The 26,900-nt window shown below is 53.0% G+C and overlaps 1 protein-coding gene across 1 annotated transcript; it reads right to left on the bottom strand.

Annotated features, from left to right (window-relative positions):
- Window positions 1-9,913: 9,913 nt before the first annotated feature.
- TICAM1 (TIR domain containing adaptor molecule 1) lies at window positions 9,914-17,217 on the bottom strand. Its single transcript, XM_059697092.1, has 2 exons — window positions 17,048-17,217; window positions 9,914-12,406 (listed from the first exon to the last, which is right to left on the bottom strand). Exon 2 carries the CDS (start codon window positions 12,268-12,270, stop codon window positions 10,198-10,200), a length of 2,073 nt encoding a protein of 690 aa, XP_059553075.1. The 5' UTR covers window positions 12,271-12,406; window positions 17,048-17,217; the 3' UTR covers window positions 9,914-10,197.
- Window positions 17,218-26,900: the final 9,683 nt, after the last annotated feature.

The raw sequence follows: 26,900 nt of genomic DNA, 5'->3' as shown, positions 1-26,900 counted from the left end.
ACCCGCAGATGGAGCCGCTGGAGTGCTGCGGCCCGAGAGCTCTGTTCATGAACTGGTGGGTTTCCTGGAGCTGCTTCCAGCTTAGGGAAACCCAGGCCTCCCCGCCACATGAGCACAAACTCCTACCCAGAGCACTGCCCGATGGCGTTTTTCCGAGCACCCCGTTTGCCAGTTCCCTTAGGGCTGAGGCCCGAGCTGTTATTCCCGAGGTGGATGGTTCCCGTGGCCTCGCCTCCCGTGGCCGCAGGAAAGACCCTGCCAGGCCCTGGTGACCAGCCATTCACTGGGCTGGAGGGCTCTCCCTCCTGACTTCACTGCGTGTCCGACAGCCCTCAATAGCTAATACCCACTCAGGGACAACATGAATATGTCCGTGCCTTAAAGGAGTGGATTTCGAATCCGCAGATGCTCTCAGAGCCCTGTCCTGGGAAACACATAACTGCAGAAGCATTTATTGAGCCCTGACTGTATGCCGGCACCATTCTACGTGCCTCGTTAACTGCTCACCACAGCCCTGTCAAGTAGGTGTCGTTATTTCTATTTTGAGGCGATAAAGGGTGTTAGGAGGCTCACCAAAAAGGAACACTGATTCGTGCCAAATGCTCCCCTTACGGACGCCCAGGAAAGCCTTCCCGGGGTCAGGTGAGGGTGTTTCAGCAGCTCAGAATGGGAATGGCCTGGTTCCTCCGGGGGTCCTGATACGGCAGCCAGCAGAATGGAAGCCATCCTTCTGCCAGCCAAAGGCCTGACGTTCCCGTTCACTCGGATTGGGACAATCAGTAGCCCAGAAATGGGGGGTGGGGGAGGAGCCCGCCCCCCCAAAACACCTGTCCAAGTGACATTGGGGCTCTGTAAAATGGAACCGATTCGATGGAGGAAGGCAAAAAAAACAAGAAAGCGCATGATAAAATTATTACCTGTAAGTTATCAGTGAAGAAACAAGTTCAGAGAGGCCATGCGGCCTGCCCAAGGCCACACAGCCAGGATAATGACCCACTCCACTGGTAGTTGAGCAAATTGAGGCTCTGTGAGGGGTAGGGATTTGCTCAAGTTCACTCAGCCAGCCAGCCAAAACCGGTTTGGCTCAGTGGATAGAGCGTCGGCCTGCGGACCGAAAGGTCCCAGGTTCGATTCCGGTCAAGGGCATGTACGTTGGCTGCCGGCACATCCCCAGTAGGAGATGTGCAGGAGGCAGCTGGTCGATGTTTCTCTCTCATCGAAGTTTCTAACTCTCTATCTCTCTCCCTTCCTCTCTGTGAAAAATAAATAAAATATATTTAAAAAAAAAAAAAAAAGTTCACTCAGCCAGGAAGCGTGCAGCCCACCTCACCAGCGGGAGCCGCTACCCCACTCACTGTCCCTTCCCACCTTACTTCCTGCCTCCACAGAACAGAAATTCTGCCCATTTGCTCATTTACTTGCTTAATAATGCCTTTCCCAGACCTTCCAGATCCCTGTGACAGTCTGTCTTAGTCACTGCCGTGCTCTTAGCACCCATGTGTTGAGTAAATGGGTGAATGCCTGTCAACTCCCGAAATTCCAGTCCGTGGACGACTTGAGGCAGCAGCAGGGGACACAGGGAGCAGCCCCTGATGGCTTGGCCATGCACAGAACCCGCCACCCCCACGGGGTTCCAGCACTGTCATCTGAGCAGTGTTTACCAGAGGGGAGGGGCGGGGCGGGGCAGGGAGGGGATCGGATTGTCCTGGCCCGAAGTTAAAGATAGCTCAGCCCCAATCACATCACAGGCTGGAAAGGAGAGATGACCAGCCCCTGGGACCGCTGGCCCAGCAGGGCACTACATGTGCCCGGAGAAAGGGTGGGTGGGGGTGTGGATTCCTGTGGGAGATTCTGAGGGCTGGACCGAGAGGGTGTTTCCAGCCAGTGGTTGTCACAACACATGTTAGGCAATTCCCAGCCCAAGTTCCCTCCCCTGCCCCAGCACCTGTGGCTCTTGTAGGTCACAGAAGAGACTTTGCACTTAGGTTTTGAACAAACATCTGAGATCCCCCAGGTCAATCCTCTCCCCCTGCCTTATGCCCTAATGTCCTCCACTGCAGCCCGTCGAGCAATGATCTTGATAAAATGTCACCTCCTTTGCGAAGCCCTCCCAGGTTGCCAAAGGCACAGCCCCAGCCATCTTCCACCACATCCCCCTCGTGTATTTCCTTCTCAACCCTTATAACCTTAACTCCTGTAACCATCCTTTTCTTTACAAGCTTCCTTTGCTCATCATGTCCCTCCCCTAGAATGTCCTCTACACAAGCTCACCCCTGCCGTGTTCCCAGTGCCTAAGAGAAGGCCTGACACAGAGTAGCTCTTTAAATATTGGTTGAATGAATAAATGAACTCGCGTGGTTCATTCTAAGAAGAGCAAGGAGGCCTGTGCGGCCAGATCAGAGTGAGTGAGCGGGAGCAGGAGGAGCTGGGGGATGCAGGCAGATGGGGCCGGGCCTTCAGGCCTCAGGGAGCTGTTTGGGTGTTATCTTTAGGGAGACAGGCAGCCGTGGCAGTTTCAAGCCAAGGAGAGGAATGAATGGCCTGATTTCAATTTTGAGATCCCTGGGGGAACGTTTGGGGTGGATCTAGAGACGGGGGGGGGGGGGGGTGGCGGGGGGGTGGTGGAGGGGTGAGCTATGCAGGTGTCCCAGTGAGCACGGGGGGGGGGGGGGGAGAGGGGGGACAGAGGGCTGGACCAAGTCATGCCATGCGTGGACAGATGTCAGATCTACTTTGAGGTTGGCTGGCAAGAGCTGTTGATGATCTAGGCTGGAGACTAGGGATCGAGAGGAGTCCAAATGGATTAGGTTTTGAGCCAGAGCCAGTAGGTGGATGGATGGCGGAGCTGTTTAATGGGCTGGAGAGAAACGGAGCAGAGTTGTTCACCACAGGATAGCGCTTGGTGCCTGGTGGGCGCCAGTATTTGGTGACTAGTAAGAGGCTCTCAGACCAGGGAAGGTCGGCTGTGAGTTGCTGAAGTGGCTTAGCGTTGACTTCTGAAGGACCTCAAACTCAGATGGCATTTGGGACAGGAAGGCGACACAGGTGGGTGGGCACCTGTGGCCCAGCTTCAGTCAAAGAAGAAGACACAAAGAAAACTGGAAAATATTTTGAACTGAGATAAAGCACAGCACGTGAAATGTGTGGACTGCAGCAGCTGAAGCCGTGCTAGAGAGAGACGGGCTTTGAGTGCTTAGAAGCGAGTGAAAATGGAGAATCCTCGATCCGTGGGCCAAATCCAGCCTCCTTTTGTAAATAAGGTTTTATTGAAACCAAAAGCTGCTTAAATTTTCTTTTTAGTTGTTTATTGATTTGAGAAATAGAGAAGGGAGAAAGAAAAAAACACACAAAACATCCATTTGTTGTTCCACTTCTTTTATGCATTCATTGGTTGCTTCTTGTATGTGCCCTGACCGGGGATCAAACCCACAACCTTGGGGCCCTAACAGATGAGCTACCCTGCCAGGGCTTTTTTTTTTTTTTTTTTTAAAGTTTAAATTTAATGAAATACATTGGTGAGTCCCCAGCCCACCAATCATTTCTCTGATTTAGCTTTTTCCTCTTTCAGGGAATGGGCATGCTCATTGGGCAGTGTGGAGTAGTGGTTAATACACAGGCCACATGACCTTGGGATCATCATTTCCCTTCCTTGTGCCTCAGTCTCTTCATCTGTAAAATGGAGTAATGGTAAGCAGCTGCCTCCTGGCGATGTATGAAGGATTAAATGAGTTTACCCATGAAAACGTCCTGGCACACAATAAGTACTCAGTAGAGCCCTAACCGGTTTGGCTCAGTGGATAGAGCATCGGCCTGCAGACTCAAGGGTCCCAGGTTCAATTCCAGTCAAGGGCATGTACCTTGTTTGCGGGCACATCCCCAGTGGGGAGTGTGTGGGAGGCAGATGATCGATGTTTCTCTCTCATCGATGTTTCTGACTCTCTCTCCCTCTCCCTTCCTCTCTTTAAAAAGTCAATAAAATATTTATTTTTTAAAAAAATAAGTACCCAGTAGAGCACTCATAGTTATAGGGCACCTATATGCACACCCATTTGTACATTAATACAGGGACAAAGTTTTAAATTTTTTAAATAGTTATGTATTTATTTGAATGTGTCTTAAGGAACAAAGCATAGCTAGCTCCACCCAGCATGTGAGTTCACAGATGTTAATACTGCAAATGACCCAAGTTTAAAAATAAAGATGAGCTAAGCTGGAGTAGCTTAGTGGTTGGGCGTCCACCTATGAACCAGGAGGTCACGGTCCCATTCCAGGTCAGGGCACATGCCTGGGTTGCAAGCTCCATCCCCAGTGGGGGGCAGGCAGGAGGCAGCCCATCAATGTTTCTCTCCCTCCCTCCCTCTCTCTCTCAAAAATCAATGAAAACATATTTTAAAAGAAAAATAAAGAAAACTTCCTACTGCCCTAACCGGTTTGGCTCAGTGGATAGAGCATCGGCCTGCGGACTGAAGGGTCCCAGGTTCGATTCCAGTCAAGGGCATGTACCTTGGTTGCGGGCACATCCCCAGTAGGGAGTGTGCAGGAGGCAGCTGATTGATGTTTCTCTCCCATCGATGTTTCTAACTCTCTATCCCTCTCCCTCTCTGTAAAAAATCAATAAAATATATATTTAAAAAAAAAAAGAAAACTTCGTACTTTATACAATTTTTTTTTTGTTTTGTTTTTACTGAGGTAAAATTTACCATTGTAAAGTGTATAGCTCAGTGGCTTTTAGTATAGTTGTGAGGTTGTGTAACATCACCACCATCTAATTCTGGGCGGGGAGGGAAGATTCATTTAAAGAAAATTATCCAACAACTCAAGGAGTAGAAAAACATTAATCAGAGGACAGTAGACAGGTAAGCAGAGTTTGGGGATCAGCAGGAGGATGCCAAAGCATCAGCGCTCCGTATGACAAAAGGGGACTCTGACACCCAGGGATGGGGTCAGGCACGTCACACCACCCTCAGCCCGCCGGCCCCCAGGCCCAGGTGCCAGCAGAGCAGGAGGCAGTGTTTACAGGGTGGGGATGGGCACCGAGCCCCGGGCGGGGTCTGAGGGCCCCAAGGGAGCCTTGGAGAGGAGCGGCGGTTGGGCCAGGGCAGCTGAGAGGTCTCCGGCAGCTCCTTTTCTTGGGAAGAGTATTTTTTTACTAGTAAGTCCCCTTGGAAATTGGAGACCCTGGACGCCTCCCAGGGCTATAAAAGGCCGTGTCCACTGACCAAGTTAAAAATAGAAGGTCCCCACCCAAGGGCGCTCGGGGCTGGGCGGAGGGACTGTGTAGGCTGGGCGGGGGTGGGACCTGCTCTGTGACTTAAGGCATGTGTCTGCCCTCTCTGGTCCCCAGCAGCATTAGGCTGATGATTTCCGAAGACCCGGCTGGGCTGCCGCGTTACGGAGGCTGTAAGCCAGGAGAAGGGGCGCGCTCTGGGGGTCCCTGTCCCTCAGGGTTCTCTTGGGAGGAGACTCCCACCCCAGCCCTGAGCAGGAGAGGCTGGAAACACAGGCCGTCAGCGCCACCTGGTGGCCATGAGTGCTCATCGCCTCACCTGAGTCCACACAAAGGAAGCATCTGGGCCAGGGAGACACACGTCCTGTGCCCAGGTCAACCACACTGCTCCTCTCCGTCCACAGGAACCCTCCCTGACACCCCCAGAAAGCTCTGTGTGCCCATCACACCCAGGACTACCCAAGTTGTAACCACCTAGTCTTATGTCTGACTCCCTCACAGAGCTGTGAGCCCGGAGGCCAGGAACAGTCTGCTTTAGTCAACACTGTATCCCCTGAATCCGAACCCAACGTGGTTTACAGTAGGTGCTCAGTATATACTGTTTAATGAATAAATGAATGCACTGCCTGCCACCAAGCAGGAAGGAAACATGGAAGCAAGAGGATGTTTTAAAGACAAAACAGACTCAAACATAATTCGCATTTGTTTATTGAGCGCCTCCTGTGTGCCAGGCACTGGGATCCAGCAGTGCAGGCAACAGACAAAATTCACATCCTCATGGAGAAGGCAGGTGACAATGTGGGCAATGAATGAGTGACTTATTTTGTCCAAAAGTGCTAAGTGTCATGGAAAGATAGAGCAGAGTCAGGGGGATCTGGTGGGTGCAACTGTAAATGAATTTTAAATGGGGTGCTCAGAGAAGGCCCCATTGAGAGGGTGGCATTTGAGCAAAGATCTGAAGGAGGTGAGAAGGGAGCTATGGAGGTTTCTGGCGGCAGGACATTCCAAGCAGAGGGAGTAGCCTGTGCAAAGGCCCTGGGGCAGGACCAGGCCTTGCAGGTTGGAGGATTAGTGAGGAAGCCTGTGTGGCTGGAGTGGAGTGAGCAAGGGGAAGAGAGGGAGAAAGTAAGGGCAGGGAGGGGGATGGGAACAGGTCCTGCAGGGTCTTGTGGGCCTCTGGGAAGGTTTGGACTTTTTCTTTTTTAAAAAATATATTTTTATTTATCTGAGAGAGGAAGGGAGAGGGAGAGATAGAAACATCAATGATGAGAGAGAATCATTGATTGGCTGCCTCCTGCACACCCCCTATGGGAGATCGAGCCCACAACCCAGACATGTGACCTTGACCAGAGTCGAACCCGGGACCCTTCAGTCCGCAGGCTGATGCTCTATCCACCGAGCCAAACCGGCTAGGGCAAGGTTTGGGCTTATATCTTGAGGGAGGGAGTTGGGGTCCCTGGAGGGCTGTGGCCAGAGGGGAGGCATGACTAACTTGGGTCCTCTGGCTGCTGCAGGGAGAACACACTCTTAGGGCAGGGGTTGAATACAGATCAATAGAGCCTCCAAAAGGGGAAACTGGGTGGCTGGGGACAGGGGAGAGAGCGCAACTTTATCCAGATTCCTCCTTGGTGCCTTTCGAATTTTGAGCCATGAGAATGTATTCCTTGTTCAACAGGACGTGAACTTAAATACACATCTGTTGATTGTGCATTTGTGTGCAGTGCTACATTGATGACTGGGGAGGCTTGTGGGGGGCGGGGGGAGAAGGTCTGTCGCCTCCTGTGTCTCACCCGACTGGGCCGAGTACATAAATTTGTGAGATTCAGATGCAGCCCCCCTCCTGTCCCCCGTTCTGCCCAAGCCAAGCCACAGCTGTGCACGTGCTGTGGCACTGGGTGAAGCTTCTGTGGGCCTGGGGTGGGAGAACATCTGTAAACTATCTAACCGTCTTGGAAAGACATCGTTCCAAGCAGGGACCCAGTACTGACCTCCAAAACCAAGCATCTGTTATTTATTCACATTTCACAGTTTTTAAAGGGGAAAATTTTCAAGAGAATTTCCTTATTTTTTTTTTTAAGACTGGCCCAGAGGGGACATGGGATGTCCCCAGGAAACACCCAGGCCCACGGTGGCCACCAGGGGGCGCTGGTGCAGCAGGGATTATAGCTGAGCCCCCAACTCTGGGAAACCGGCCCTCCTGCCTGGAGTTGGCATATCCTACATGGCCTCTCCTCAGGCATTTGCTGTGCTCTTTTCCCAGCCGGCGGCTCATTCCTAAGGTCTTAGCTTACTTCCTCCTTCCAGAAGCTTCTCAGTTCCCCCCGGCGGACCAAGGGTCCCTTTTGGGCTCCAGCAGCCGTCTACATTTCCCCATCACAGACTCTGTCTCTGGCTTTGGGCCATACACACTGAACGGACAGAACAGCATTGTCCCGGGTCACCTCCAGGGTGACCACTCAGCCATCACTGTGCCCACAGGGCCTGCACAATAGGACCCCAATAAATGTTGGTTGGCTAAGCGGATAGATGAGTCGACATTCTCCTCACCCACTGCAGGTAACGGGTCTGTGTACCCATCGTCCCCCACAGGCTCACACTCAGCAGGTGCTCAGTCACTGTCAAAATTACCACCCATTTAACACAGACCACGCCCTGTGCCGGCTTCTGAAAACACCACGGTGACCAAGACAGATCTGTCCCCAGCCCTCTCAGGGTGGGCACAGTGTGGTGGAGAAACCATGAACTAACACATAATGGAATTAGCAAGAATATTTCAAAGAATTTAAAAATCAAGACAATGAATGAACAGGCTGCTCCGTTTCTGTGTGGGCTACAATTTAATACAGACCTCTGGCTCTTCCTCCTGCTCCTGAAGGTTACTTATGTGCTGTATGACCTTGTACAAGTCACTTGGCCTCTCTGGTCCTGTCTCCTCCTCTGTAAATTGGGGACAATGATAGTCTCCAGTCCCTGGGGCTGTTGGGAGGACGAAATAAGCCCATCTGCCCTAGTCCTCTAGCTGCCACCCTGGCCCCATCCGTCCTTCCCCCAGCAGCCCCCAGAGGGCGCCTGTGAGCACCTTCGTCAGGTCTTGGCCCTTCTCAGTGCCCAGCTCTCCAGGCAGCCACCTCCCTTGGCGGGGTGGGGAGCAGCGGGATCCAAGTCCTCCATGTAGCCCACAAGGCCACACGGCTGTACACGACCTGCCTCTCCTAGACTTCACCTCCTCACTCCCTCCCACCTCTCCAGCCAGAAGGGCCTCCTAGCTGTTCCTCCAACAGGTCAAACATGGCTTGCCCTAGGACCTTTGCACTGGCTGTTTCCTCTGTCCGGATCGTCCCCACCCCAGCCGTAGCCAGTTCCTTCTCTTCCCCCAGATCTTGGCTCCAACACCACGCCCTCAGAGAGGCCCTCTCTGGCACCTGGGCCAAAGGTCCCTCTCCTGACACTCCCATCCCCTCGCCCTGTTATCTTGCTTCCTTATTTGATGACTCACTCACTACTCCCCTCTCTTCCACCTCCAACTGCACCCCGCTGCCTGGGAAGATCCTGGCAGGCCCTCAATCCATGTTGGTCAGATGAGCCACATATTCGCTGCCACTGTCGTGATGTGCAGCTGGCTCTTACCTCCGAAACCCCGTCCTGCCCCACGCACCCCAGACCCTATCTCAGGCTTTCCTCGCCCAGGTTTCACTTCATCTTTCTGGAGGCTGGGAGCAGAGCCCTCGCAAAATCTGAGTCAGCCACTAAAAGCAAGTGGGGAATGACAGCCTGGGTGAATCATGCCAGGCCTGCCCTTTGGGGCGGCAGGCACTGAAGGAAAGGGCATGCAAAGTCAATGTGCAAATCAGACAGTGGGTGAAGGGGCCTCCCGCTATTTGGCTCAGCCCCCCCAAATTCGTCTTCCTGGGCTCTCCCATCATGTCCTCCCTTGGAAGTTTGGCTTCTTCCATTGTAATCTCCCCAGATCCAAGCCATGACTTTTGAGACCAGAATTCACCTCTTTGGGCCTCAGTTTTCCCCGTCTGGACAATGGGCCCAACCATAGAAGCTTCTACCCCCGGGAAGTCGTTTGGGGAGATTAAAATATGCTTAGATTTTTAAAGCCCCCAGAATCGTGAAGTGGTGAGTGCTCGACAAATTCTATTCTCAAGAAAAGAAGAATTCCCTCCCTGTCAAGTATGCAGCTAATACGCCCTTACTCTGTCCCCCGTGTTGCAGTGTTAGGAACAACTCACTGATTCCTTGAAACACAGGAATCAAACCCACTCCTGGGAAAGGAGAGGCTCAGAGGTGAAGACACTTGCCCCAAATCACACAGTGGGATCTGAGCCCAGCCTTGCTGAGGGCATCAGGCACACTCGCCACACCCCCGCCCCCAAAAGCGCTGCAGCTGGAACTGCTAAATACCCACCCCCCCTCTTTTCTCTCCATCTCCTCTAGTATTACAAGTAGTTTTAGTAAATAAAGCCCATAGCCCATCAGAAGACTGCATTTCCCAGTCACCCTTGCAGCCGGAAAGGAGCCGTGTGACATGCTCTGCCCAATGAAATCAGTAAATACCGGAAATTTCCGGTTCATGCCATTCATGAGAAGCGTGTTTTTCTCTTCGGTTTCCCTTTTTTTGGACAGTAGGCATGTTTTTATCTTTACAGATCGCCTAGCAGAGGCGAACAGCGCTAGAGAAACATTCAATAAATATTTATTATCATTAAAACACGGTGCTGCTGTCCCCAGCCCATTCCCTACCACCATCATCCCATCACCCAGAGAGTCTGACAACACCATGTCCAATTCTGGCCTCCCCGAGAGCCAGAAGGTCATCGGGGCCCATTTTTCACCATTTCCTGAGGCACAGAGGTGACCCCATCTCCTACTGCATCCGCGGGACACGGGGGTGGGGGGGGTGTCTCTCCAAGATCCAGCCCGGAGCGGGTCTGAAGTCAAGGTCGCCAGGCTGTGTCACTGAGTCATTCCGCTTCCTGGGTCTGATCCTCGGGCGCCGGGGCCCCTCTTTGGCTCCACATGTGGTTGTTGAGCCCCAGCTGCACCATCTGTGCGTGGTGGATGATGAGGGGCTGCAGCCCCGGGCTCTGAGGGGGCACAGGTGAGGCCTGCGGGAAGACCGGAGGCTGCGGGAAGGTTGGGCTGGGGGTGCCGGCCAGCCACGGAGGCGGGGTTGGTGGCTGATAGCTGGGCCAGTACGTAGGAAAGGGTGGCTGGGCTCCCAGGGGCCCCGGGGCCCCAGAGGGCCCCTGAGTCCCAAACGTCATGTGGCTCGCGAAAGCTGCCTGGAGCTGCTCCATCTGCGCCTGCCAGGCCGCGTAGGTCTGGACGTAGGAGGCGTGTGCAGCGCCCACCGCGGCCGCCCGCTGCCGCTCACCCTCCAGGTGCTGGCGCCGCTCCCGCAGGGCCCGGGCGTCCTGCTCCTTCCTCCAGTTGGCCTTGCGAGCCCGCAGCTTGTGAGGCCTGAAGGTGTTGGCTAGCTTTCTGGCGAAGATCTGCGAGTGCTCGTCCAGCCACACCAGCCCGGCGAGCAGGCTGGCCGTGTCGGGGCTGAGCTGGGCCAGGGAGCTCTCCAGGGGCAGGAAAGGGACCACGCAGTCCTGCCACCCTGGCCGCGTGAGGCTGCTCATCAGCGACTGGCTCAGCTGGTGCTGGCTCAGGCAGCAGTCGAAGTTGGCCGTGAGCAGCAGGACGGTGAAGGCCGAGTGGTCTATGGCGTCCTGCAGGCAGCGCAGGCTGCTGCGCCCAGGCACCTGGAAATCCTCGCAGAAGGTGGCTCCGTCGGGCACACCCAGGGCCTCGAACTTCTCCCGGACACGCAGGGCAATGTGCTCATCCGCCTTGGCGTGCAGGACCACGAAGTTAAAGAACTGCTGCTCTGACGGCTCAAACTCGGGAGAAGGGGGACACGGGCTCGAGGAGGAGGAGGAGGATGCCGGGTGAGCCGAGCCAGGAGCCGATAGGGAGGGGTTGGGCGGGGACGTCTCGGGGGCCGAGGAGGTGGGTGGGCACGGCGGGGCTGCGGGGGAAGTAGTATCTTCCACGGGGATTTGTAGTGGCACCTGGTCCTCAGTGGGGCAGGTGTTTCTGCAGGGCGAGGGGAGAGACGCGGGGGCTGGTGTCACTTCCGTACATTCCACTGGGTAGTGGGTGCTGGTGCCTGGAGCCTCAGCGGCGCTGGACGGGCCAGCCGGGCTCGCATCTAAGGCCGCCTCAGGCAGCCCGGGGGCCGGGCTATCGGAGGGCACCAGGGTGTTAGCAATCTCCTCCGATGTGGGCCAGCTCATCTCCTCGGGCTCCTGGAGGCCTGCGGGGACAGGCTGGGGCTCCGGGGGCTCACCACACAGCCTGCTGGGACCACGGGGGCTGTGGGGCTGGCCGAGGAGGGCCATGGTGGGCGACTGGCTAATTTCCAAGTTGCTGGCCAGGGAAGCCGGGCTGCCGGTGGACCGGAGGGAGCAGCCTCTGCTCCAGCCCAAGGGGTCCTCGATGGGCTGAGGGTGGCTGCGCACCGCAGAGGGCGAGGCGGAGGATGGCGGGAGGCAGCCCAGGGCAGAGTGGAGCGGCTGGAAGCCCGCCGGGTCCCCCACGACATCCCACCCGCACCGGTTCCGGGCCTCCTCCTGGAGCTCCCCGAGCCGGGGGTCGTCCCTGGAGCTGAAAACGTGGAGGGCCGCCCGATAGGCCGCGTCCCGCATGGGGGCCGGGCACAGCTTCTCCTCGGCGAGCAGGTGGTACAGCCGGGCCACGGCCCAGGGTACGTCGGGGGGCTCCTCCGCGGCCTCAGCACTGCCGCCCATGCCGGCCCACTGGCGGGCCACCAGCCGGGCCACCGCGTCCGCCTGCAGGGCCTCCAGGGAGAGCCTGGCCTCGGTCTCCTGGCCCAGGGTCAGGAGCACCATGGCGTGCAGGAGGCCCGCCCCCTGCCGGCTGGGGCGCAGGCCCTTCAGCTTGTGCTTCAGATGCAGGAGCTTGTCCTGGCCTGCCCTGCCCAGAATGCGAAAGGCACCGGAGAGCGACGGGCCCGTGCCCGCCATGGGCAGGCTGGGTGCGGCCTCCGACGGCAGGAGAAGCGCTGGCTGGTGGAGGCATGATCCACACCCCTGCCTCCTGCACGCCCGGCGTCCCCTACCCGCTCACCATACCGGACTCCAGGGGACTATGGGAGCAGACCTGTGGGGAGCAGGAAACATATGGTCACCACTGGGGGCGGAGGTGGGGGGCGCCTGGGAAGCAGCCCAGACACGCACCTGCCTGCAGAGGCCACCATGACCTCTCCCATCAGGAGGACCCTGGGCAAGACGTGTCCCCTCCCCCAACGTGTTCCCTCCTCTTGCGAGAGGATCTCAGCCGACACTTGCCTGGCGTCACCCAAGAGGTAGATACTGCTATCCCCCCATTTGCAAATGAAGAAAGTGAGCCAGGGAGGTGGGGTCCCTTGCCAGTGAGTGACAGCTGGGATCGGAACCCCAGCCGTCTGGCTCCACAGGGTGTGTGCCTGACCGCCAGACTCCACTGCCTACGACGGTAATAAACCCACTTAGATTGTCTCAAGGAACTGAGTTGTGTTCCTGTATGGAAAGTTCTGGGTCCGCGACTGGAAGTCAGCAGGGGCTCAATACGTGTTTGAGAGGAAAGCAGCCCGCCTCCTGGATGGCCCGGGAGCCCCACACCCTGACTTTCCTGGCCGTAGGTAGTCCTTCCAACACGGCCAGAGCTGATCTGATCGAGAGAGAACAGCAGACCGGATGGGGTGTCACTCATGACATGACGTTAGAAAACACACTGGCTTTCTTCTGAGTCACTCTCTCTACGTTTTTATTTTTAAATATATTTTTATTGATTTCAGAGAGGAAGGGTGAGGGAAAGAGAGAAACATCAATGATGAGAGATAATCATAGACCAGCTGCCTCCTGCACGTCCTCCACTGGGGATCGAGCCTACAACCTGGGCATGTGCCCTTGACCGGAATCGAACCTGGGACCTTTCAGTCCGCAGGCTGACGCTCTATCCACTGAGCCAAACCAGCTAGGGCTCTATATGTTTTTACTGATTTTAGAGAGAGAGGAAGGGAGAGAGAGAGAGAGAAATATCCATGAGAGAGCAACATTGATTGACTGCCTACTGCACGCCCCCTACTGGAGATCAAGCCGGCAACCCCAGCATGTGATCGAACCAGTGACCTCTTAGTTCATGGGTCGATGCTCAGCCAGTAAGCCTCACCAGCCGGGCTCAGTCACTCTCTTTTTCTGTCATGTGTCAGGGGTAAACCATGCTGTGAGCAGCCCTGTGGAGGGGCCTACGGGGCAAGGAACTGAGGCCCCCTGGCACCAGCCACACGGGGAGCCGGCTTGGACTCCAGGCCCATCGACTCCAGCCCCAGGCAAGTCTTCAGATGAAGCAGCCCAGCTGACAGCTTGACTGGACCTCATGAAAGAATTCGAGACAGAACCACTCACCTATCTGCCCCTAGATGCCTGACCCTCAGAAACTGTGCGAGATCCTATGTTTGTTGATTTTAAGCCACAGAGTTCTGGGGTGATTTGTTACACAGCTGTATGTAGCTAACTGATACAAATAGCATTGTTAATAGGGTGCACTAACCATCACTGCATGCTGGCTCTACGCCTAACAGCGTTGCCATTCCATATGGAGGCCATGTCCTCTTCTCTCTATTTCTCAAAAATGCCACGCTGATTCCCACTTCAGGCTCTTTGTAGGTGCTGTTTCCTCTGCTTGGAGCACCTTATCCCCAGACCTTTGCCTGGGGAACCTTTCTCTCAAAACTCACTCTCAGGCTGAAACCGGTTTGGCTCAGTGGATAGAGCGTCGGCCTGCAGACTGAAGGGTCCCAGGTTTGATTCCGGTCAAGGGCAGGTACCTGGGTTGCGGGCACATCCCCAGTAGGAGATGTGCAGGAGGCAGCTGATCGATGTTTCTCTCTCATCGATGTTTCTAACTCTCTATCTCTCTCCCTTCCTCTCTGTAAAAAATCAATAAAATATTTAAAAAAAACAAACAAAAAAAACTCACTCTCAGGTCCCATGGCATCACCTCAGGTACCATGGAGCCCTCCACCACCACATACGCTCCCATACCAGTCTGTCTTTCCCTAGCACCCACAGTGAGGATCTACAGCCTAGAGCAGAGCTTCTCAACTCCTTCCCCCAGGGAGCACTGGGCGATGTCTGGGGACATTTCTGGCTGTCAATACTCTGGAGAAAGTGCCCTATCGCCATCGAGTGGGTGGAGGCTGCTCAACACCCCACAGTACCCAGCACAGTACCCAGCACAGTACCCAGCACAGCCCTCCAGAGAGAATGATCTGGCCCCAAATGCTGCTGAGCGCTGATTTTGAGGGACCCCAGTCTACGATTCAGGATTTCTTTCTTTTTTTTTTATTTAATATATTTTATTGATTTTTTTACAGAGAGGAAGGGACAGGGACATAGAGTTAGAAACATCTGTGAGAGAGAAACACTGATCAGCTGCCTCCTGCACACCCCCCACTGGGGATGTGCCTGCAACCAAGGTACATGCCCTTGACCGGAATCGAACCTGGTACCCCTCAGTCCGCAGGCCGACGCTCTGTCCACTGAGCCAAACCGGTTAGGGCTGATTCAGGATTTAACGATCCATTTGAAGCAGACGTCATATGGTCCCACCGGGCACCAGGGCCAGGGTCGTGTACCCAGGAAGGTCACCGCAGGGCAGGGAGAGCATGGGGCGTGCCAGCCTCCGGGAGTGGGGGCACAGGGGGCATGACTGAGCAGACAGGAGTGGTGCAGAGCAGAAAGGCGCGCTGGGGAGAAGGATGTAAGGAAGTTCGAGGCTGCCTGGCTGTTTCAAAAATGGAAATAGCCTCACATGTTGAAATGCTGATGGGGAGAAGGAAATAGCAGAGACCCAAACAGCGGAGCTGACTTCCTAGTGTGGGGACAATCAACAGTGAGTCTAGTCTGCTACCACCAGGACTGGTGCATAGTAGGGGCACAAGTCACTCCTTTTTGGCTAATTAAGAAATGTTACAAGCCCTAGCCGGTTTGGCTCAGTGGACAGAGCGTCGGCCTGCGGACCGAAGGGTCCCGGGTTCGATTCCTGTCAGGGGCATGTACCTCAGTTGCAGGCTCCTCCCAGGCTGGGCCCTAGTCAGGGCACATGCAGGAAGCAACAGTCAATGTGTTTCTCTCATATCGATGCTTCTCTCTTTCTTTCCCTCTCTCTTCCACTCTCCCTAAAAATCAATGGAAAAATATCCTTGGGTGAGAATTAAAAATAAATAAATATAAATATAAATATAAATATAAATATAAATATAAATATAAAAATATATACAGGCAGTCCTTGGGTTATGTCGGACTCCAACGTACTTCGTTTCGCGGTTACGTCGCCATCTCCCATTTATTTATTAAAAAAAAAAATTCTGTCATTTCGACATATGTACATACGTGCTTCATGTTTTTTAGTAATTATTTACCACAAGTAAAGGTCAGGAATTGTTATCTTTCTTTTAATTTTTTTTTAGTTTCGCTTCATGACTGCTGTGCATGTGCTGCATGTGAGTGACATAGGTGCTTACGTAGGTGGGTTCCGACTTAACGGCGAAAATTGCCTTACGTCACGCCGTAAGAACGGATCTCCGCCGTAACCCGAGGACCTACTGTGCATATAAATGTTACTAGACCTGGAAGGCAAAACATAACCAGACTGCCTCGGAAGATGTATAGGAAACCCAAGGGAGAGTTAGTCAATAAGTGTTTACTGAGCACCTACTACGTGCTGGCCCCTTCCCACACCAGGCCGGTGGGAAGCTATCTGAATCTACATTTGGCACACACTCCTGGGACCTTTCAGTTTTTGCTTATTGGCTTGGCTGTGGGCTCCATGAGGACACTGCTTGGTCCCTACTGTGTGCCCAGCATACTGAACAGTGTCTCCTGGCATACAGCAGGTACCTCATAACCGTTTGTTGGAGATTTAATGTTTGCCCCTTTTTCAGAGGAGTAAACAGAGACCCGGGCAGTTGCGGGAACTTGCCCCACTCACCTACCCACCCCCAAACTGTGGAAGCCACACGGGAGCCCTCCAGCCGGCCTGTCACACTGGTACCCCCTCCCCCAGCCCCCTGCCTCAGCCACCTGAGAAGGAAGACATTCCTGTCCATCCGCCTGGGCTCATGGCCACCGCCTGGGGCCACCTGGGCTCTGACTGGTGCCAGTGCCAGCGCTGGGCAGACTTGCAGCGGCTCCTAGTGCCAATCCCACAAGCCCCACGGAAAGGGATGAGAGGGGAGGGGCCGGAGATTTCCGATCGCAGCTGACCAGGGTGGGCCAGGGATCTGCCGTGGGAGGGGGGTTCTGGGGTCCCTGGGAAAGGTGGGGATTCAGGGCTCGGAAGGCGCTGGGAGGAGGGCCAGCGCTCCTGGGGCAAGAGGTACAGAGGCTGGGACAGAGAAAGCGCTGAGATTTCGGAAGAAATAAGAAACACGGGGGAGAAATGGGAGTGGGGGAGACCTGGAAGGCTAGGGAGAGATCTGGGGGATTGGGAAGAACGCAGGGGAATTGGAGAGAAATTCAGGGTGTGGAAGAAATGGGGGTTTGGGGGGACCTGAGTCACCGGGAGGGGAGCTGGAGCCTTGGGGGTGGAAGGGGGGGACGCAGCGCAGGGACGCCAGAAGCTCTGAGGGCGGGGGCAGCGGACCTCGAACCTAAGCGAGGAGCCCGGACGTCCAGCCATCAAGGCGCCCAGCTACCAGCGGGCGCCCCGACACGCGCCCCGCCCTTCCCCAGCGGCCCTCGCCCCCTCTCCACTCACCCGGAGCGGCCCGCACCCCTTCTTCACTGTCCCGGGCGGCCGGGGCGCCGCTCGCGTCTCGGGGCCAGGGTCTGCGGGCGCACGGCCTGTCGGCGGTGCCCGCGGAGGGCCGAGCGCGGAGGGCGCGGGGATGGGACGGTCCGCCTTCGGGGCCTTTGCCCGCCCTTTTCGGGCCCTCTGCCCGCCCTTTCCGGGGCGGGAGTGGGAGGGAGGGAAGGAGGTGAGGTCACGCTTTTCCAGCGGAACCGGGAAAGTCCCCGAGACGCCCCGCCGCGCCCCCCTCCTCCGCCCGGCGCGCTGCCCAGACGGCAGTTTGGGCACTTCCGTTACGCGGCGCTCTGGGGACCACAACTGGGGGACAAGAGGGCCGAAGTCCTGCCCTGGGGAAGGGGGGACAGTCTAGTGAGGGGGGACACAATTTAAAATTAGGTCATCTGCATTAGTGATCGGGACTGTCCAGGAAATAGAACAGGGGCTGGGAAAATTGTAGCGGGGGACGCCCCAAAATCAGGAGGGAGGGAATCGTGGCCATCCTGGAGGAGTTTGGGGAAACCTATGTGTTGGGGCGGGGGGAGGGGTAGCAAGATGGCATATCTTGAAGCTGCAAACACGACTTTTTAAGAATTCTCAGGGGTCCTAACCTTTTTGGTGTCCAGCTAAGAGGCTACTCAGGGCCATCATACTTTTAGAGGCACACAAGTGTTTTCATTTCTTTTTCTTTCTTTTTTTTTTTTTAAGTGAAACTTTCATTTGAGAAGGGATATCTTTTTAAAAAAATATATTTTATTAATTTTTTACAGAGAGGAAGGGAGAGTTAGAAACATCGATGAGAGAGAAACATCGATTAGCTGCCTCCTGCACATCCCCTATGGGGATGTGCCCGCAACCAAGGTACATGCCCTTGACTGGAATCGAACCTCGGACCCTCCAGTCCGCAGGCTGACGCTCTATCCACTGAGCCAAACCAGTTAGGGCTTATTTCTTTCAAAATCAGAAAAGGGGAAAAAAAGAATAGAATTGCAGCCTGGATTATATTCGTCTTTATACCAGTGCTTTTGTAACATGTCATTTATTATTTATTTGTTTGTTTAAATGAAGAAAGGGGCCCACAAATTTATAAATGCCTTTGTCTGGGCCCCTTTGTCTGCCGGGAGAATCTAGGAGCCTCTTCTCAAAGTAACATTTGTAGATTCATAAAACAACATACAGGGGCGACAAAGGACATTATATTGAAATGCACTTCAGTAATCTGTCATCAGATGAATGGATAAACAAAATGTGGTATATCAATTCAATGAACTACGTGTTGTTCAGCCTCAAAAAGGAAGTTCTGACACCTGCTACAACATGAATGAAACTTGAGGACATTATGCTCAGTGACATAAGCCAGACACAGAAGGACAAATACTGTGTGATCCCACTCATAGGAGGTCCCTAGTGGAGTCAGATCCACAGAGACAGGAAGTAGAGGGTAGGAGCCAGGGGCTGGGGGAGGGGGAATCAGTGTTTAATGGGGCCGGAGTTTCAGTTTGGAAGATGGAAAAGTTCCAGAGATGAGTGATGGGGATGGTTGCACAACAACGTCAATGTACTGAGCTGTGCCCTTAAAAATAGTAAGATGGTAAGTTTTATGTTAAGTATATTTTACTACAATTTTAAAACTTAAAAAAACGTGTAAGACAATCACTTTAAAAATACTTTTGGAAGAGAGCTAGACTGAAACACACAACACTTAGGGATACACCTTTATCACCATGTTCACTAAGAAGATCTAATAGCTGCGGTGACTTTGCAGGGGTGATGAGGGTCCGCTGAATTTCGAGCCATCTGCAGCCGTGTGAGCTGACGTGAAAATACCTGTGGTTTGCAATTAGGGACAAAGTCACAGAGCCTGCTGTTGTCTCCTTTCATAATTAAGGAAATGATAACTAGCGGTTAGAGTCAGTGAAAATAAAGATATGTATTCTCCCCCCCCCCCCCCAGCAGTTCATGGACTCCCTGAACTCCATCATCAGGTTCCCTAAAAGGTCCATGGATCGATCTCAGGACAAAAAAGTTCACCTAAAGGTTGGGGCAGGGGCGGGGCTGCAGAGGAAGTTATATGGATGCAAACTCCCCATGGGGCCCTTGCTTAGTGCCTGACTCTGGTGAGGGAGAAGTTTTATTGAACACCTACTGTGTGCTGGGCATGGGCTGGCTTTGGGGATACATCAGGAAGAAAGCAGTGGTGCCTGCCTGTGGGGCTTCTGGAGCTGGAGAGGAAGGGTACATTAAACCCACCTTCTCATATCTCTCTCCCCCCTGCCCCACCATCACCAACTTTTGGTACCTGCTGCCAAGCCAAACACATCTGATTCATGTCTTAACCTTTCCAGGTAGGTTTGAATGTGCCCATTTTATAGGTGAGAAAACTGAGGCTCAGGGGAAGTAACAGGGCTGGAGCATGCTGGCTTCCAGGGGGAACCCTGGGCTCCAGATGGAAAAATCTACCACCTGGAGATTGCCCACCTCCCTGCTTCAATGAAAGTAGAAACACATTCCAGTTGAGGTGTAGGTTCCCACCCAACTTTCCTTCTTCCTGCACCTGGAAGGTGGCCCTCCACTTGGGTGCCCATTCCTTTAGTTTTGCATGCATATACGCGTATCCATTGATGTGATACTTATTTTTAATAATGATTTTTTTCAAAATTTTGATTTTGAGAGAGAAACATAGATTTGTTGTTCCGCTTATTGATGCCTTCATTGGTTGTTTCTTGCATGTACCCTGACAGGGGATTGAACCTGCAACCTTGATATATCGGGACGATGCTCTAACCAACTGAGCTACCTGGCCAGGGCTGATAAGTGTGATATTTACTGTTCTTCAGTCTGGTTTGGCGTTATAATTCATATCTTCCAGAAGCCAGCAAACTTTGTTTGCGTAAAGGATCAGATAGTGATTATTGCCAGCATTACTGACCAGACCATCTATGTTATAACTGACGCGGCCCTTGTAGCAGTCACAGATGTATCAGTAAATGAGGTGGCTGCGTGCCAATGAAACTTTATTTAGGAAATCAGGCAGCAGGCTGGACAGTGGCTGTAGTTCACTGACTCTGGACAGAGATGGCATCAATATTCACCTTTATTCCACTGACATCTCTAACATTTTTCTAATCCACTATCTGTAGCCCAATCTTGTTCTTTTGAAGTGTTATGTTCTCACTAAGCATGGCTGTATCACAATTTACTGAGTCCCCTGTCATTGGACATGGTGGTTGCTTTCACTATTCCCCAATAACAGGCATTGTTACCTTTCAAGGTGGTGGGTCAGGGTGGGGGGATCTGAGTGCTGAGTTCAAATCCTTACTCTGACACTGACTAGCTGTGAGATGGGCCAAGGGCCAGCCCCCTGAGCTATGCCTGTCTCCCTCCCTGTAACATGGAGGTGGTAACTGCACCTACCAACAGGGTTTCGGTAGGGCAGCTGCCGAGAAGGGGAACTCGGGGACTCCTCCTCCGACGTGGAAAAGATACATTCTCGCTCTTACTAAATACTACTGACTGTTCTCCAAATCGGTCCCCCCCCCCCCCCCCCGTTAGCACTCACACTGGAAGTGAACAAAGGGCTCATTTCCTCTGTCCCCCACTGCATGTTACTTTCACTTTCTTGTGTTGAATTCATAGGTGCTATAGTCTATCAATCTTAAATGAACAGCTCAGTGGATTTTTGCATATGTACACCCTCCCTATAGCCAACACCCAGATCGTGATGTAGGGGTCATTTCAGCCTCAAGAAGTCCCCAACGCCCAGCCGGTGTGGCTAGCGGTTGAGCGTCAACCCAGAAACCAAGCTGTCACCAGTTTGATTCCTGGTTAGGGCACATGCCTGGGTTGTGGGCTCGATCCCTAGTGTGGGGCGCGCAGGAGGCAGCCAGTCAATGATTCTCTCTCATCATCGTGTTTCTATTCCTTTTTCCCTCTCCCTTCCTCTCTGAAATCAATAAAAATGTATTAAAATAAAAAAGAAGAAGTCCCTATCCACCCCTTCCTCATCGTTACCCATGGGGCAACCACCGTGCGGGTTTCTCTCATCGTAGTTTAGTTTCACCTTGCCTTGAACTTTCATCGCAATGGGACCAGAGTATGGCTTCTTGTGTCTGGCTTCTTCCACGCAATATCATGCTTGTGAGTTTATCCATACGGTTACAAATATCGAAAACGTATCCTTCTTCCTTGCTGCATAGTATTCCACAGGATGAATCCACCCTGTTTTGCTTATCTATTCTCTTCTGGGTGCACACCTGGATGCTCCAGTTGGGAGCTGTTATGAGTAAAGTGGCTGACAAGATTTGGGGGCAAGTTTTTGTGTGGACATTTGCATAGCACTTGGCTACACATACAGGAATGGGGCTGCTAGAACAGAGGGGAGGTGTCCCATTTATTTTTTATTTTTAAAAAATATATATATCTTTATTGATTTCAGAGAGGAATGGAAGAGAGAGGTAGAAACATCCATGATGAAAGAGAATCATGGGTCAGCTGCCTCCTGCACACCCCCTACTGGGGATCGAGCCCACAACCCGGGCATGTGCCCTTGACCAGAATCAAACCCAGATCCTTAGTCCGCAAGCCGACGCTCTATCCACTGAGCCAAGCCAGCCAGGGCCCCAGTTGCTTTTTATTTTTTTTTTTTTTTATTTTTTTTTTTTTTCAGAATCATTTTTTTTTATTTTTTTAATTAAATCTTTATTGTTCAGATTATTACATTTGTTCCTTTTCCCCCCCCCCATAACTCCCCTCCTCCCAGTTCCCGCCCCACCCTCCGCCCTCACTCCCCACCCACTGTCCTCATCCATAGGTGCACGATTTTTGTCCAGTCTCTTCCCACATCTCCCACACCCCTTTCCCCCCCAAGAATAGTCAGTCCATTCCCTTTCTATGTCCCTGATTCTATTATAATCAACAGTTCATTCTGATCATCAGGTTATTTATTCACTTGATTCTTAGATTCACTTGTTGATAGATGCATATTTGTTGTTCATAATTTGTATCTTTACCTTTTTCTTCCTCTTCCTCTTCTTAAAGGATACCTTTCAGCATTTCATATAATCCTGGTTTGGTGGTGATGAACTCCTTTAGCTTTTCCTTATCTGTGAAGCTCTTTATCTGACCTTCCGTTCTGAATGATAGCTTTGCTGGATAAAGTAATCTTGGTTGTAGGTTCTTGGTATTCATCACTTTGAATATTTCTTGCCACTCCCTTCTGGCCTGCAAAGTTTCTGTTGAGAAATCAGCTGACAGTCGTATGGGTATTCCCTTGTAGGTAACTGAGTTTCTTTCTCTTGCTGTTTTTAAGATTCTCTCTTTATCTTTTGCTCTTGGCATTTTAATTATGATGTGTCTTGGTGTGGTCCTCTTTGGATTCCTTTTGTTTGGGGTTCTCCGCGCTTCTTGGACCTGTAAGTCCATTTCTTTCACCAGGTGGGGGAAGTTTTCTGTCATTATTTCTTCAAATAGGTTTTCAATATCTTGCTCTCTCTCATCTTCTGGCACCCCTATAATTCTGATGTTGGTACGCTTGAAGCTGTCCCAGAGGCTCCTTACACTATCCTCGCATTTTTGGATTCTTTTTTCATTTTGCTTTTCCGGTTGGATGTTTTTTGCTTCCTTGCATTTCAAATCATTGACTTGATTCTTGCGCTCCTCTGGTCTGCTGTCGGGCGTCTGTATAATATTCGTTATTTCAGTCCGTGTGTGCTTAATTTCTAGTTGGTTCCCCAATATAAGATCGAGGGTCTTATTAGTTTTCGTGTAGATCTCATTAAGTTTATCGGCAGCTTCTAAACAGTTCTTGAGAGACCTTAAAAGTGTGGTTCTGAACTCTATTTCTTCCATTGACAGTTTTGTCCTGTTTCTTTGTCTCCGCATTTTGTTATGCTTCCTTGGTGCACCCCCTAGTGGTCTTTGTTCGCAGTCTTATAGATAAATCTTGATTGTTGTAGCTAATTCCAGGGAGGGTTTGACCTCTAGGCCAAGTGGCTATGAGAATCAGCTGTGTCAGCAGTGAGAGAACTTCTGTCCTCTAGGGAGGTGCTAATCTAGCCTTTGCCTGAGGCTATCCGGCAAATGCCTCTGTGCAGGGCTTGGGCGGGGCGGGTCGCACAGGATCAACAGGGTGGGCCGGAGAGAGCAGTTATGGCGGCTCTCAGTCCTGTCCCCAGGGGCTCTGCCTCTCTGAGTCCCAGCACCCGCTGCAAAGCTCGGAGAGAAAGCTGCACTCGCTCTGACCGAAGCCAGACAGTCCCGCTTCTCCCGTTTGAGTCTGGGTCCCTAAAGACTCGCCCGGATCTGGTGCTCAGAGTCTGCGACTCCCTCCCGATTGAAAACAACAACCGCGCCCTCCGCCGCCAGCCCGCTCCATGCACTCCGCACCTCAGAATTTGACTTCAGCATTGCGCCTCCTCTGAGTGTCCGTATGCGTTTCTCTTTCCTCCTAGTTGTAGGACTTCCACTCAGCCAGCGTTCCTGTGGTTCTGGGTGATGTCCCTTCCGTTTTTTGGTTTCACTTTTGAAGTAGTTGTTCAAAGCAGCAAACTCTGGCGTTAACCTATGCCGCCATCTTGGTTCTCCCCCAGTTGCTTTTTAAATAGGATTTGTAAATCCTTGCCCATCAGACCCAGAGCCCTCAGAAGGAAGTGACATTGCCCCGTCCTTGCTAATGAGAAAGCATAGGTCATTTCAGCTCTTTGGGGGCCTGGGCCTGGGCCTGGGCCTGGGCGGGGGGTGGGGAGCAAAGGCCCCCTCTCACTTCCATGCCTCCGTTGTGGACAGACATCATGCTGGTTCGTCCACTGCTCCAGCATCAAGCATCTGCTATCCTGGCCCCAACATCACCATTGCAATCCACTGCTGGAGATGTGCCCCACCATTAGCCTTTAGCGTGGCACAGTGATTACAGTTACTGTAGCAAAACACATTGCAGCTTTTCAATCTCGGGAGGAATAGTTAATCTAAGCAGCAAGATGTAACAGGAAGCACAGCAGAGGGGTCTCAAGCAGAGGCTGGCAAGCTTTTCCTACAAAGAATGGGAGAGCACACATTTTTGGCTTTGTGGGCCATGGACTTGTCCAAAGAGATCTTCCCTCTTCCCATCCCACTCTCTAAGATAGAGGGGATGGCCCTAGCAGGTTTGGCTCAATGGATAGAGCCTTGGCCTACGGACTGAAGGGTCCCGGGTTCCATTCCTGTCAAGGGTGCATGTCTGGGTTGCGGGTGCAATCCCCAGTAGGGGGCGTGCAGGAGGCAGCCTGTCTTTGATTCTCTCTCATCATTGATGTTTCTATCTCTCTCTCCCTCTCCCCTCCTCTCGGAAATCAATAAAAAAATAGATTTTTAAAAAGAAAAGCCTTCAGGCTCTGGCTGGGTAGCTCAGGTGGTTAGAGCGTTGTCCCCATACTCCAAGGTTGTGGGTTCAATCCCTAGTCAGGGCACACACAAGAAACAACTAATGAATGCACAAATAAGTGGAACAACAAATCAATGTTTCTCTCTCTCTCTCTCTCTCTCTCTCTCTCTCTCTCTCTCTCTCTCTTAAATTAAACAAACGAGAGAGAAAAGAAAAGCCTGCAATCGCTCATCAGAACAGAATGAACACAGAAGCGCTGACTGGCTGCTGCCTGTGATGAATGACCCTCTAATTACGCCACCACTGGCTTCATGAAACAATGTGGGAAAATGTGGTGAAAGCCACTCAGTTAGTGTTAACGTCTCACATGACAACAGCTAATACATCCCATTTTGCAGAGGGGAGGGAGCAACGCTGGGCAGAAAGGGGAAGCTGGTCAGCCAAGCTTCTCCAGCAAGTTGGGGTACACGCAGACAGAAGAGAACCCCGACTTGCTTGCCAGGCCCTCATGGGCTGCAGGGCCAGCCAGCTGCCCCGGTCAGAGACCCAGGTCCACTTATTGACCAGGAGACTTTGAGCAGGTTATGTGTTTTCCGTCTGCCTCGGTTCCCCAGCTATAAAAGGGGAAGATTAGTGGCGGCTCCCCCGGAGGGCGGGATGCGGATGAGGCTGACACCCACCAAGGGCTCAGAACAGCACCTGGCTGACTCATGGCTACGCCCAGTACCAGCTGAGCATCACCAGGACGAACAGATTTGCTCCCTGCCAGACGGACAGCCCGCTTTGGGAAACCCCAGTGATTCATGTAAGCAAAAGGCAGGGAAATTAGTGTTTAGAATGAAACTAACTCAGTGGTCCTCACCCGGGGATGTTGGGCAACTTCTGAGGGCACCTGTGGGGTCACGCCTGGGGAGGGGATTCCTGGCATCGAGTGAATGGGGGCCCACGATGCTACTCAACACCCCACCGTGCCCAAGACGGCCCCCCACAGAGAACGACCCAGACTCCAATGTGCAATGTGACCGGAGCTAACCTAAGCTTCAGGCTCGATTATTACAATCTTTGCACCTGAAGCTGGATCTCAGGGGAGGACACTGAGGGACAGAGAGGGAAAGGCCTCCACCTGCGTCCCACACCAGGGACCCAGGCCCCACCACTGAGCTGGGGTCAGGCATCGCCCAGACAGCACCGTGCAGCAAACAGAACGAGCGGATTTGTTGCGTTGCGGACGTGGCCGAGGGGAGGCAACCTGCTCCCCGGCTGTGTGCTTCCATTTTGTCATCTGTACAGTGGGGACACCTAACCTGCAAGGCTGAGGTGTTTGTGCGCGAAGCGAATGCAACAGCCTGGGCCAGAGTGAGAAATGAGAGGATTCGGCTTCAGTGTTGGAAGCAAAGGTCAGTGGGAACACAGCCAGTGATTACAAGTGGACACGCTGAGTTCTATTCATTGGTAACTTCTTAAAAGAAATATTTTTATTGATTTCAGAGAGGGAGAGGGTGAGAGAGATAGAAACAACAAGGATGAGAGAGAATCATTGATCGGCTGCCTCCTGCATGCCCTCTACTGGGGATCGAGCCTGCAACCCAGGCCTGTGCCCTGACCGGGTATGGAACTGTGACCTCCTGGTTCATAGGTCGACACAACCACTGAGCCACTGCAGCCAGGTTCATTGGCAACTTTTACTCTTTGCACCTGGTGGGAGTTCCCTGCAGCTGTTGTAACCAGTGACCACAAACACAGAGGCTGAAAGAACCACAACACTTCACCCTACAGTCCTGGAGGTCAGAAGTCCGAAATGAGTCTTAGGGGCCAAAATCAGGGTGTTGGCAGGACTGGTTCCTTCTGGTTCCTGCCTTTTCCAGCTTCTCCAGGCGCCTGCATCCTTGGCTCATGGCCTCGCCCGTCCGTCCTCAAGGTGAACGGCAGAGCATCTTCCCATCTCCGCTCTGTCCTCACATCTCCTCCAACTCTGACCCTCCAGCCTCCCTCTCACACAGGACCCCCGTGATGACGCTGAGGGCCCACCTGGATAATCCTGCGTCATCTCTCACCTCCAGATCCTTAACTGAATCCCATCTGCAAAGTCCCTTTGCCATGGAGGTCCTGGGGATTAGGATGTGGACATTTTGGGGGGCCACCCTGCCACACTGTTCCCCACACACCTACAATAGGACGACGCAGACAAGATCCCGCGGGCCAGGGCAGGGATGAAAGGCCCCTGCACCAGCTCTCCTCAGCAACGTCCAGGACCGCATGTGATGACTGAAGGCCAACAAGGGTGGTGGGCACATGGCTGGCGATCATTATGGACGCCCTCTGACGCACCGAGCGCCAAACTTCAAGTTCGGTAGCAAGTCCATCCCTGTCCCACCCTCGTGAGCAAAGGAAAAATTCCGGCCACAGAGACGCCAGAATTGCTCAGCTGCTGGGAACACACACAGATACACACACACACGCCTGTGC

Source organism: Myotis daubentonii, chromosome 5, assembly GCF_963259705.1.
Source record: "Myotis daubentonii chromosome 5, mMyoDau2.1, whole genome shotgun sequence".
NCBI lineage: Eukaryota > Metazoa > Chordata > Mammalia > Chiroptera > Vespertilionidae > Myotis > Myotis daubentonii.
The sequence above is the reverse complement of the archived record's forward strand: the minus strand, read 5'-3'. Positions and strand labels throughout refer to the sequence as shown.